General features: G+C 35.8%; 2 protein-coding genes across 2 annotated transcripts; both read right to left on the reverse strand.

The window, feature by feature from the left end:
- Window positions 1-1910: 1910 nt before the first annotated feature.
- LOC110641297 (protein ROOT PRIMORDIUM DEFECTIVE 1) lies at window positions 1911-4077 on the reverse strand. Its single transcript, XM_021792964.2, has one exon. The coding sequence runs from the start codon at window positions 3970-3972 to the stop codon at window positions 2566-2568; it is 1407 nt and encodes a 468-aa protein (XP_021648656.1). The 5' UTR covers window positions 3973-4077; the 3' UTR covers window positions 1911-2565.
- Window positions 4078-4765: 688 nt separating this feature from the next.
- LOC110641289 (homeobox-leucine zipper protein ANTHOCYANINLESS 2) lies at window positions 4766-11045 on the reverse strand. Its single transcript, XM_021792954.2, has 9 exons — window positions 10159-11045; window positions 9797-10014; window positions 9566-9683; window positions 8793-9473; window positions 8354-8455; window positions 8071-8283; window positions 6179-6353; window positions 5724-6091; window positions 4766-5570 (listed from the first exon to the last, which is right to left on the reverse strand). The coding sequence occupies exons 1-9, from the start codon at window positions 10342-10344 to the stop codon at window positions 5172-5174; spliced, it is 2460 nt and encodes an 819-aa protein (XP_021648646.2). The 5' UTR covers window positions 10345-11045; the 3' UTR covers window positions 4766-5171.
- Between the last annotated feature and the right edge of the window lie 2754 nt (window positions 11046-13799).

Here is a 13799-nt window from a genome sequence, read left to right on the forward strand (position 1 = left end):
AAGTAAAGTAAAACAAGGGAAGACAGTACTTTTATTTTGGCTGGCCCACTTTCCTTCCCTCCGTTTGTCCGAGCACGCGCGTGTCCTTTGGTTTTGGTTAGGATGCATTTGGTTATATTCAGATCATTATGCTGCCAATTGGAGAGCGCCACCTGAGCTCAAATAGGTACACGTGGGACATAGGAAGTAGGCGGTGAGATATAGATGGAGGGTTGATGATTAGGGTGATGCGTAAGGTTTCACGTGAACAGGTATTACAAGATTGGTCTCATCAAATTTACATTTGGCTCTACGCAATGAGGGTTAGGTGAAGTTTGGTGAGACGGCCGTTCATCGGGCAGGGGCCATGGGAAAGCTTAATCCACTTGGATTTTTGCCAAATTGCCAACACTTTTTTATATTTGGCTTTGCCTTACAGCTATTTTATTACTTATCTCTGATTTATTTTTAAAGGAAGATAAAATCAAGTGGATTTTTATTTTAATCGGACAAAATTTATTAAATATTAAAGATATTGTCAAGTGTAGGAATATTTCTTTCTTTTAATTGAAGCATAGAATCACTTCATAAGTTTTTCTTACTAAGCAGGGAAATAGAGAAACATTGTGTATATATATATATATGTCAGAAATAGTTTTCTTTATATAATATTAAATATCATCTATAAATGTATCTAATTCAGTGAATCTAAAAAATCAAGCACAAAAATCTAAAGGAACCCTAAATTGTTAAAACTCAATTCGGTTGATACTATAGTTGGATAGGTCTAATAAACAATAATAAGAAGAGATACCAAAACCAAGACCGAGGGTTACAAACTATGCAAATGTCGTTTTAGTAGAATAAAAATATCTAAGATTCACACCTTGCATAAAATATGTGACCAGTCATTCTCACCAATATAATCCATGCATAAAACAAAGATTTCATCGTAGTATCCAACCATCATTTGACTCTTAATACTAATAAGAATCAATCTATACAAATAATAAACTTCAACTTGGGCGACTACAACTGTAGTCAATGACGTATTTCACAATGTCCAATCCATGACCTTAGGTGGCGTTCCCCTTCAGTGGAGTGATAGTGGTGGGACTATAATTTATGTCGTTTCAAGAAAAAAACAAGTCTACAAATCTTGATGATGTGTATTTGTCAAGTCTACATTGGCAAATGGCTGCAGTTTTTGGTGGGTTTTCAAATGGAACATTAACAAGCGGGTTGGTCCAAGTGAAAACAGACTGATGCAATCAAACCTTAGCTCTAGATATTGAGAATAATTTCTTTATTTTGATCAGTTTTTAGCTTGATGAACAAACCTTCAAGTTTAGCAATTGCAATTATTTGATGGGTTACATCTACCTGTAGCCGGAAAGTCAAATAACGGGTCGCTTTCAAGTTTCAACTCCATTCAGCCTCAGCAGTCAGCAGTAGCCGCGGCAGCCAAATCACAACCATCGCGCCTGAAATCATTGCCCAAGAGGCTCAGGGTTATTGATAGAGAGACGCCCAACAAAATAAAAGATTGGCTCACTAATTGTCCCCATGATGCAGTTGCAACCAAGTCAGGCCAGGGTGCTAAAAGCAATAAGCAGATGTGGTAGCTTTTATTCAATTGGAGAAAACCTGAAATAAGAGATTTCATGAACTCCATTCCAGAGAAAACCTGAAATAACAGATTTCGTGAACTCCATTCCAAGCAAGATTAACTGCAAAGAAAAAAAGTGAGCCTGGACCAAACTAATTAAAATACGTTCAATCCAGGTTACGGCCCTTAGAAAATATGTGCTTTAGCACCCAACCGAAAAACCGCTACCAGCTCTTTGGCCCCTTGCACTTGCTTCTATTGGGCATCACGCAAAGAGAACACGTCAAATAGGTGATTAAAAAAGGCATCACATCATATCAAATGCATCACAACGAGCCAGAGTATTTTTACAATTTACTGGTAAAGTAGCTAAACCATATACAGAAAAATTGAAATTCCTAGCAGGTAGAAATGTAGAAGGAAAATACATTAAAACACATCCATCATATTTCAAGCACACCTATTAGATCAGTCGGGTTAACAATCCATATTATCATATATGATGAATTCATAAGAAGCAGATGATCAAATAACTAATAATGTAATGAAATTGCCACAGATCATCTTCAAACTGATCAAACATGTACAAGCCCAGCAGTGGCAGCTTATTTTTCTTATCGGAACGAATAAATCAACACACATTCAGGTTGGCTGACGTGATTCCATGAACAGTCTCATGGTCTGTTTGTATAACTTGGAATATCAAGGTTAATCTTCAACTCCTTCAGGCTTCAACAGCTAACAAGAACTCTTCTACTCTAAGGCGTCTACAAGGGTCACTTGAAGTACTAGAAATTTTACTGTGAACCTTTAATGAAGGAATTCTATATGAGGCTTTTCTTCTTTCGTCTCCAATACAATCAAGAAAGATTCATTCCTCTATCCAACAATGTCAGTGGGACGTAAAATTTTTGAATAATCACAAATAACGATTAATAAGAACTACAAAAGCTCAACAAGAACTTCTATCACCAATCTTATCTTAGTCGCTTTGTTACATGAGCATCCTCTGCATTGACAGTGTCAACAACATTATCATCATCATCCTCATCTGTAAAATCAGAGCCAACATCGCTACCCAAGTCCGCATTCAAATCATCCTTATACTCTCCATCTTGCTTATCCTTGCTAGCCTCAAAATTATTTTCCATGTAGTCTCTTCCAAGTCGCTCCATTTCATCACCTTCACTATTCCGCTTATAGCTAACCAATTCTATATCCACTTTTGCCTTCCTTGGACTCATCAACACCAACTCACCCAATTTCCTCCTTGCCAGATACAAATCATTTGGCTCTACCAATTCCCCCTTCCTATAGGCCTCCCTAAGAAACACCGTGTGCAGCTTACCATGATTCCCTCTTGTTGAAACATAGAATATCCCCTGATGCTGAAGGCAAAACTCCTTCAACTTCTTAGGTAAATTCATAGCCATTGTAAAATGTGCTATCCTCTCCAGTGTGATTTTCTTCTCCACCGTCATTGACAACAATTCATGAATAGTTGCCACTGCTCTCTTCTCCAATCTCTTCTGAGCCTCAATTGACCTCAGATCATATCCAGAAATATCCTCATAAGGTGACCAATAAGGTGTCCTTTGCCATTTCCACACTGCAATCCTGTAATACTTTCCCATCTTAAAACCAGGTGGAAAATTGATGATAAACGAAAACCTAATATCTTCAGCATCCATCCCTTTCTCCCTATACTCTCTCTCCCTAGCTTTCTCTATCGCGCAAACAGCTAATTTGGGGTCTCTGTCAACAATCTCAATGTACTTATTCCTCGTTTCTTCCGCATCTATTAGTCTAAAATACCGTGGGTTTTTAAGAACAACAGAGTACTCAAAATCATCAGGCAGCCCAAATTCAGACCTGGCAATCCGTATATGTTCCAATCGCAGCCGACCAGTGCTCGACATCATTATCAGTTTCCTTAAGCGGGTGACAGCATCGGGTATCTGGGCAATCAAGGCTTCCTTTTCTTGTTGAATTTGAAGAAGGGCTTTGCGGGATAAACGACAATAGAGGATGCGTTGAACAGGGTGCTCATAGACTTCGAAGACGTGGGGGAATTTCAATACAAAAGCGCCGGCCTCGTACTGTTTAAAGCCGAGGCGGCGAGCGAGGTTGTCAAGGCGAGAGATTGGCATAGTTTGGTTGATTTGGGAGAGAATTAGGGACTGGAACTTGAGAACCTTGCGGGTTTTCTTCTCGATTTCCATGTAATTGTCGTAGCCATGGTCGCGCACTCGCTGCTGCTTTCTGGGAATGGAGGTGCATTGGGACATTGATTTGGTGAAGATGAGCTTGTAGAGGGTGGATTGGATAGTTTCTAGGGTTTTGGTATTGAGTTTGAGGAGATTGAAAGAAATGAAAAAGAGCATTTTGGCGTATGACCTGATGGGTACACAGGCTTAGGGTTTGGCAAAGAGGGCAGACTGATCAAATGCTGCCATAACGGGATAAGTGGAAATTTGCGAATTGAGAAGTGAACTGTGGACGAGGACCTAAAAGCCTGAACCTGCGTATAGAGAAAAAAAAGAAAAAGAAAACACAGGCCCAGGCATAGGCCCAACTAGCGTGATCTGGTTATTAGCGAAGGATAGGAACACTAGACTACCCTAATTTTCTCATTGGGAGGATATAATTTTTGTTGATTAGACTTTGATGAAATGTGTTGATAGTCTAATTAATGTCTTCCATTTAAGAAAATAAATAAATATACATATAATTAGAATAACCATATATAGTCCGAATAATAAAAACATATTCATTTGTATACTAAATTCAACTTCGATCAGATTTAACTTTTTTTTTTTTAAGGCTGCATCCTATTATATATGACATTTAATTATAAATCTTATTATAATATAAATTCTATTAACTGAAATTAAAAATTAATAATCACTGCAATTTCTACGATAAGAATAGTTGCTGCATTCTAAACAATGTACGATTAATGACTTCAAATAGAACAAAATATTGACCAACAAACCTAGGAACCCCTTATTAGTCTTTGAAAAAATCTCTTGGGATTTTAATTATTATTATTATTATTATTATTATTATTAACTCAATCATTATGCAGCAACTATTAAAGGCTGTTTCTTTCAAACTATATATACAGAGAGAGAGAGAGAGAGAGACAGAGAGAGATTAAAGGTTGCCAAAAGCAAAAAATCCAAAAAGAGCCAGAAGAAACATTCCAACCAAAATATTAGTCAAAATGACAACCTAAAATTCCCAACAGTTAACGTAAAAGGAAGATTGTCTATTCCTCCTTGTTTTTCTGTGTAAGATGAAACAAAAGATTTTTGCCAAGTGGGAGTGAGCTAAGCGCCTCGCGGGTCCGACTAAGTCAATACCCGAACCACTAACCCGCCACCTGTTTCAAATTAGCCGCCCACAGTCTGTTTGTCCACTTGCGGTTCGTTCTTGACTCGAAACCCCTTTTTTCATCCCTAACCCCCTTTGATTTCCAATTCTATCTGCTATATTTTCCTCATAATATGTGTTCAAAAACTAAAACCCAAAAAAAGTTAACTTAGCTAAGTAGCAAGAATAATTTCATTTCCCTTTGAGGCTATGTTAGTTGAAGCACTGTTTTGATCCTCTGAATTGTGCATGAGATCAGATTATTCACCGTCTCTACTGACTCCACTGTGAGCTTTGCTGTAGGAAGGTTATTCACCAAAATTTGGAATCCAACTGTAAGTAGAGATCCTTCTCCATCACCCCCATCACCATTTCTTTTTACCAAAGTCCCTTTGCAGAAATTTGGGCCCCCTTGACCGATTGAATCATATGGATGAATCACAAATCCTGATGGCAAGAGAGCCACATAGGTAGAATCCCCACCATTCATCACCACACTCATTGACGGTATGTCAACAGGTGCATACACTACAAGAGAGCTTGAGGCATCATTCCATGTTTCTTGCAATATTAGCATGCTGTTTTCATTTGCATTTGGGCTAACAGCCTGCAAAATTATTCCACGTTAACATGAGATTTTGACCTTGGTAAAAATGAAAGAAAATTGAATATTGGAGAGCTGCAAATTGGTTCAATTAAAAATCCATTATGCTACATTCAGTATTTTTTGTCTATAAGAACTTAGTTTGTGATAACTCACACTTGAACGCAGGAGAGAAACACAATTCCCACCGCTGTGACCCTTTGAAATGTGGACCATTTCCTGCATCATCCCACCATGTGATAAAATGTCCCACTCGCTCCTCAGCTGTTCATCACGCAAGAAGTCAAATAATCTCTGCCGCATAACTGGCAACCAAACAGAAGTTGCAGCACTCAGCACGATACCAGGTGGTTCGCCAGGGTCATTAATATTCTTTCGGGTCAAAATCCTCATATCTTCACCCACATTTCCAACTAGAAGCTTATCCCACTTGCGTAGAGATGAAGCGCAGACTCCAGAACAGAAGTTATCCACCATGCGCTGTGCTAGCTTTACCATGCTTTTCTTACCACTTATATTTATCACTGTGGCACGATAGTGATCTGTATTAGAACAAGCCAAATTTCCACAAAATAAAAAAGTGAAATAAGGGTCAGATAACTGTGCAAGACCTGTCTGATCATCACCAGAAATGGTTGGCGACGTAAGGATCATCACACACTCACAGTACCGCTTTAGGGTGGCAACCCACCTCTGAGCACCAAAGCCCCTTCCAGAACTAAGTACTGAGTGATAGAGTTGATGAACTGCACTCTCATCATACTCTGAGTGTTCCACCCAGGTAACCTGCATTTGAATATCAATCAACATTCTAGGATACACATGCATATGTAAGTTACGCATGTAGGTACATACTAGTAGCATTTGTGTGATATTTGTTTATCTACCAACTCTAAAGCATGCAGCAGAACTCATTACTTAGCTAGGAACAAATTTGGAATTACTGTGCTCAATTTAACTAAGCTTGAGCGGCTCCCAGAAGATTTTTATGAGAACTTTCTCTTGGAAGCTCCGTTTAACCCATTTATTATTACACCACAGAGTCAGGGAAAGTTTATGATCTCCAGTGAGCCTTGGGAATAAGAGAGAAACAGTATTTGGCAGAGATGTCTATCACAGTAGATGCTGTGAAGGGCAGCTAAATGTGGAAAGAGAGAAGAGGCAAAAAAAGGCAGTGCAAGAGACTTGATCCGATGTATCAAAACTAACATATTTTCGCTACCAATTGATGGCAACATTGATATACTATATGTTTTCCTTGGTATAGAAAGATGGTGAAAAGTTGTGATATTCAATTATCCAAAATATGGCATCTGGTAGAGATTCTTAATTGCCTCATCTAGTTGATTATTCCATTGCGCATTCCTAAATTCTTCAAAAATCATGAAATAAAAGCTATATATTGTTATGGTCCTACCAAAGCAAATTCCTAGTAATAACCCTCTAAAGAATCCCAAGCCTCATTGAACCTAGTATATTTGAGCACCAACATATTTATTATTTCAGTTACAATGTCAAGCAATTAGAGTTGAATCCTGGTACCAAAAGCCAGATCATGCACCGATCTAATCACAAAATTGGTCTCAAAGTGCATCACCTCCGACAATATATCAACAGAAAATGTCCACGTTCACCAAAATAAAAAGCACCATAACATTAGAGAGGACGACATTTCAAATATGAAACCAATGTCAAGAGCAACCCAATGAAATAGTCTCCAGATTTTCACGTGCTAATAATATATATGGTCACTTACACAAAGGATGAACAAAGTCAATACTATAGGGACAGATTTAGCAAGATGAAGGAGAAAGTTCCAAAACCAATTACCAAATAGAGGCCTCTTTATACACTAAAAGGAAGATTTCAGGAACTAATTACAACAAAAAGACTGGATCCAGGTCATACACCCCATGGACAATAAAAAAACCACTAATAGAGCAGAAGAGATTGGAATAGAAACATCAAATACATAGTTTATAGATCAAAGATCGCAAATTCCAAGGGTTACCTGGACAGAAAGACTATCAAAATACTAAATCAAAGATGAAGGAATCATATAATGATATTAAATGTCTCTCTATGTGTGCACAATCATATTGAATTAGAGCACCCTTGATTTTCTCAACTTCAAAAGCAGAAGTTGACTGAGTGCAGACGATAAGCAATCTTAGCATTGGAATTGAAGAAGCAAAATTACTTAAATAAAGCAAGCATCTTTCCTTAGTTAAATTATAATAAAAGGTCAGGTTGTTAGGTAAATTCCTGATATTTCATTCAGGGTAATGTCATCAAATAGTGCACAATGTTAATGAGGAATAACAATTAAAGAAAACACGTCAATGAAACAGGTCCAATTGCCCAAATTTCAAAAGATGAAATCTAACTGAACTCAAAGTGGCAGCGATTATGTTTGCAGTTATTACAATATACTCATTAAGTACCTGTAAGTAAACATATGCAGTACAAATAAAAGAAATCTACATAAGCATTAAGCAGTTACCTTGGAGCAACCATTGGGCATATCTTGTATAATACAGCCTGAAGGAAGTCTCCTGCAAACAACAAATGGTTGTGAATTTAAACTTCCTTGGTTTGCATCAATAGAAATATCAACCACAGCCCAGACGCCCTCTGCATGCTGCTTGCAGAACCGAAGGAACCTCACTTGACGCACAGGGACAAAAGGTGAAACCACTTGAAACTCTGCGTGCATCTGGAAATAGAACCTTCATTAGTATCAGCTTTACTGCTAAAGACTAAACACAGCTACCAGATTAACATACCACTTGCAAAGCACCATTCTTAGTTCCAGCCATGCCACTCGAAATTACATCAACTGTAGAGGCTCTAGCAATCAGACCCGGAAATGCTTCTACCCACCGATTCTACTTTGACAAAAACAGTTACTAAGCTATTCAAACACTAGAAATCAATCATTGGCACAAGTCAACATTACGAAAATTGATTCAATTATAATAATAATTGAAAAATTTATAGACATACAGAATTAAGTAAATTGATTCAGTCAATGCAATGAAACCATCAAAGGATTACATGACAATAGATTATAGGTAAACAAAGCTCATAAAAACTTAAACATGCCTATAATGATAGAATTACTAAAAAGCAAAAACAAATTACAGATATCAAAGCCCAGTAGCAAATTTATACTTAAAAATAAAGTCATTACGAGCTTCAAAATGGCATAAAGAGATAGCATACCACATCCATTAAAGTCTCAACGAGAGCCAAGCTGCTGATGACTACTGTACCAGTCTCTCTTGTAGCTTCGGTAACAAAGCTGCTGGGTTTCACACCGATACAAGGGGAAAACATCCTCATATACTCCTCATAGTTCAGGGCATCCTTCCCTCCATCCAAGCTTTTGATCCAAAGAGGACTATCAATCTGAGCTATTTTAATCAATTCATCCATAGCTGCCAATGCAAGCTCTATAAACATAGATCTATCATAAGGAACTTCATTGACCATAGGACTAGTCATTGGCTTCATTAATGGTATTGTAATCCCATCATTATAATCAAGTCCAATTGGCAATGTCGTCTCTATGTTGCCTAAACCTTCATAATCATACCCATTTATCCCAACTGACAGATCCAACTTGGAATTTGAGCCAAAAGGAGGGATAGGACTAGCCGACGAAGATAGCGGCCTACCTAAGAACTTATTGGCCAAAGCACAAACACGACCTAATTCATCCTTGAGTCGAGCATTTTCAATCCTTAATTGCTGTTGCTCATAAGATACCGGACCAGGAACCACAGGGCCACCGCAGCTGTTGCAAATTGGGTCTGCCATATTCTGCTTCAATAACTCATTCTCAGCTCGGAGCTTATCATTTTCTTGTCTAAGGATGATATTCTCATGTCGTTCCAATTGGGTCTGATTCCAGAATCACAATTGCAGAATCTTAAATACCCATAAAGGGAAGATGAAGGAGAAATCGTAGGACAAAAGACATTTGACCAATTTACCTTCATTTGGGTTCGCCTATTCTGGAACCAAAACTTGATTTGCTTGCTTTCCAAGCCAAGCCTCCTGCTAAGCTCCATCCTTTGTTTTTCGTCAGGATGAGGACACTCCTTAAAGAAACTATTAACACAGAAGAAAAAAACAAAAAAGCTTCCTTAGCAAAATCCCTAAATCAAAGTTTAGAGAACACAAATGCAGATCCCTTAACCATAAATAAGTAGAAAAAACCATACATTTCAAGCTCTTGTATTTGATGAGGAGTATGCCTATGGTATTTCTTTTTCCGGGCCCGTTGATCCTCTCCAGCTTCCTGATCATCCCCAGAGGCACCTTCCAGATTATCACTGCCAGACCTGCTCTCATAACCATCCTCCTTGATCCTCCCCATTACACTAGGATCAAAATGTTCCCCAAGTAGACCCATGTCACCGTGACTATCCATCTTGCCTTTCTGCACTCCCATTAAAATAAATTAACCAAAAAAATGTTAATAAAATTATCAAGAGCAACGAGAACCACCAACCCAAAATACAATTACGAACAATAATGCACACAATGAATCAAGAAAAACGATATGTGGTAAGATGGGGCATACAAGAGACAGGAAGAGGGCGGGTGATTTGGGAATAGATGGAGTTAGGACTGGTGGCTGATGAGCAATGCCACCACTATGCATGGTATTGCTGCGTGTAACAATATCAGCCACAATCTTTGAACCCCCACCACCGCCACTATTAACACTACTACTACAGCCACTGATCATCAAACCCTGAAAACTCATCCAAATGGGAAAACAAAAAGAACACCCTTTTCTATTCTCTCTTTTATCTCTCTATTCTATTTTATGAATATAATCTCCCTGACTTTTGGTTCATCGGAAAGGTGGCTATCAGTTTTGCAAGGATATGCTTGGATTTTGTTCCTGTTTCTTGTCCATCAACTATTGACCTTAAAAGCTTCAGCCACCTCCAGCGTTGAATCAAGGTCATTACAACAGCATTTTCATCAGAAAGAGAGAAAAAGCAGTTTCATTGTCAACGCTCCATGCATGACTTTGCACTCCCTCCCTAGAAGAAAAAGGGCATAGAAGAAATAGAAGAACAGTTTTCTCTCTGATCCACCGTCCACAGTTCACACCTTTCTTTCCCTCTCTACAATACAAAATCTATCAAAGGGAAAATTTATGAAACACCATGATTGATAGACCGCCAAACGGTAGAAAAAGAGAAAAAATAAGTAAATAAAACCCTAATTTTCACCAGCTTCTCGAGCATAGAGTGCTTGACCAACTGCTTGTCAGTATTGAAAAAGGCACCAAAAAACGTAAAGGTTTCAAAAGGATGACACTGAAAAGAAGATCGCAAAAGCCAAACCGCAAAAAGTTGAAACCTTATCCCTCATATTCACACCATGTGTAAAGACTTTTCAAAGTACTAGTAAAATAGTATCAGAACCCAACCAAATCAGGGGCAAAAAGACCCAGTTGACCTCCGCCTTTCTCTGTCTATCCCTGTATAACCTTGTAACTGCGCGAGAAAGCACAATAGAAAAACCAAACCCAGTACGGAGAAAAACGCACCTTTTTTTTTTATTATTTTACAGTAATCAGGACCTGTTTCTGTCACACAGTTGATATGGATATAGTTATAGATAATCAGACCCTCTCTCACTCTAGCGGAGACCTCAGGCCCCTCTCTCTATTTACTGTTTGGGATCTGTCCAAACGTAAACGACAAAATCATGATGTAAGTGCTGGAGCAGGTACATTATTGCATAGTGCATACAAGTTTATCATAAAAATATAATTTAGGAATTTAAAGAATGAGCTGACTTACAAATAGTGATAAGAGATCAGCCAGTCAAATAGGGAATTTTTGTTTAATCTCTAATCCAAAACCCACAAAATAATAGATTTAATCAAGACCCCAAAACCCTAGTTATGAAATGTAATAAAATTTCTTACTGGTTGCTTCAATGGCCTCTCCATGCACTATCCTCTCCCCTCTTTCCCATTCCTTTCAGTTAAATAGGAAAATTATGTGCAAGAGAAAGGTAAACAATAATGTGCATATGTAAGAAGAAAAAGAAAATAGAATTGTGGGGTCCACTCACTGCTGTAATAGGTTTCGTGATGTCCGCCTCCGCCCCCACTCTCTTTTCTTTTTCGGAAACTGTCCTGACTTGATAGTCGGTGATCCTGTGCGTTTTCGATATAATAGAGTACTTACAATCGTTCACATAACCAGTAGGAAATTGACACCACTGAAGAAGAATCGCGGGTAATTTGGTAATTCCATTTATGGCGTCAGCTAATTGGGAAAAAAAAATCGTATCCCTCACCATAATTTGGAACTCAGCTTATTTTTCATCACCGCATGCAAATCCAAATGTGACCCTTTGATATTTTATCATTTCTAATAAAACGACAAAACGTGACATCATCCCACCCAATAAGATTTTAAGAACAATTATCTCTAAAAAGAAATACAATTATTTGGACGAGATTGGCATTTTAACATTGCGTAAATATTACTATTGGTAGCAACTTGTGCATTTTTATTAATCTTAAAATTATTTGTCTCCCTAAAAAAATTAAAAAATATTAATTATTTTTCTAATTTTATTTTTTATTTCTATTAAATACAATATATGTTTATATAATTTTCTATATAAAATAAAAGATAATTTATTTAATTAATAGTAATGAAATTATCTATTATTTTTTTTAATTATAGTATAAAATTTAAATATGAGAGATAAAAAAAAATGAAAATAGTGTTTATTAGTTATTAGGTGCGTTACTATATTATCGACTAACTATAATATTAAATTTTAATTTTAATAAAAAATTAAATGAATAAAAAAATATTATTTCAAAATTATGCATTAAAAAAATAAAATATGTAATTTTAAAAAATTAAACGAATATTGCGTTGCTACTTATTCAATAAACAAATATATATTTATATCATGTTTTTTTAATGAAAATTATTAAAATCAATGACATTGTTATAATAATAATAATAATAATAATAAGGTAAAAATATATGAATATATACGAGATAAGAAAATAAAACACAAACTTTTTTGATAAAATCATAGTTAATAATAACAATAATATAATCATAATTTTTCATTCATTCTCAAAATAAAATAAAATGAAATCATTAGAGAAAAAAACAATTCATTTGAATTAAGAGTGATTACGTTGTATCACTTTTGGTATGACATTTATTGAAAATAAAACACAATCTTTATGCTCCTTCGAATTTTAATATGAGATTTGAAACGGAGAATCAAATTATTTTGGCGATATCTTAAATTTATTAGTATGATTGGGCGCATCAAGATATGGCATGCATACAAAAATCAAAATTAAAGATTTATTATTCGTTTTAAATTTAAAGAAAATAATTTTCGTCAATACATGTCAATTATTATCCTTTACCTGTCTCCAAAACGTTACTTAAAGTTAGAAGTGTGTAAACGGTCGGTTCGATTTCGAATCGAACTAAATCGATAAAATAAAAAATTAAAAATGAATAATTTTAAAAATTAAACTAAATCGTTTCGAATCGAACTAAATCGATAAAATAAAAAATCGAAAATCAATAATTTTAAAAATTAAACTAAATCGATCACTAAGAGACAATCGAACCGAATCAAATCGATAAATATTGATTTAGTTTGATTTTAAACCGATCAAATTGAATTTTGTAATATTTTATATTTTTAACATTAAATCTCAATAATAAAAAAATAAAAAAAACTTATAGATCAGAATTAAAAATTTTTAGAGTTTTCTCTTTTATATATATATATATATATATATATATATATATATATATATATATAATTTCAATTCAATTTTTTTTAATTTATTTATTATGAAAATAATTAAACCAAACTGATTGAATTTTAAAATTAAAGTGATTAAATTGAATTGACTTGATTCAGTTCAATTTTTCGGTTCAGACCGAAATCTGCTCACCCCTACTTAAAGCCATTAGTTATGCAGTTGGTGCGGATAACCTCTATCCCTACCACTCATTAATTTTAACTTCCCCCTCCTATACTCCCAAGCACTTCCCTCCTTTTCATTTTTCTTTAATAACTAACTATTTTAATATACTTTAAACAATTTTAAATAAATATATAGTACCTCATGCGTATAAAAATTTAACTTATCTTTAAGATATATAGAGTAAGTCTGGCATGTGAGTGAGAAATATTAAA

This window comes from Hevea brasiliensis, chromosome 17 (assembly GCF_030052815.1).
Source record: "Hevea brasiliensis isolate MT/VB/25A 57/8 chromosome 17, ASM3005281v1, whole genome shotgun sequence".
NCBI lineage: Eukaryota > Viridiplantae > Streptophyta > Magnoliopsida > Malpighiales > Euphorbiaceae > Hevea > Hevea brasiliensis.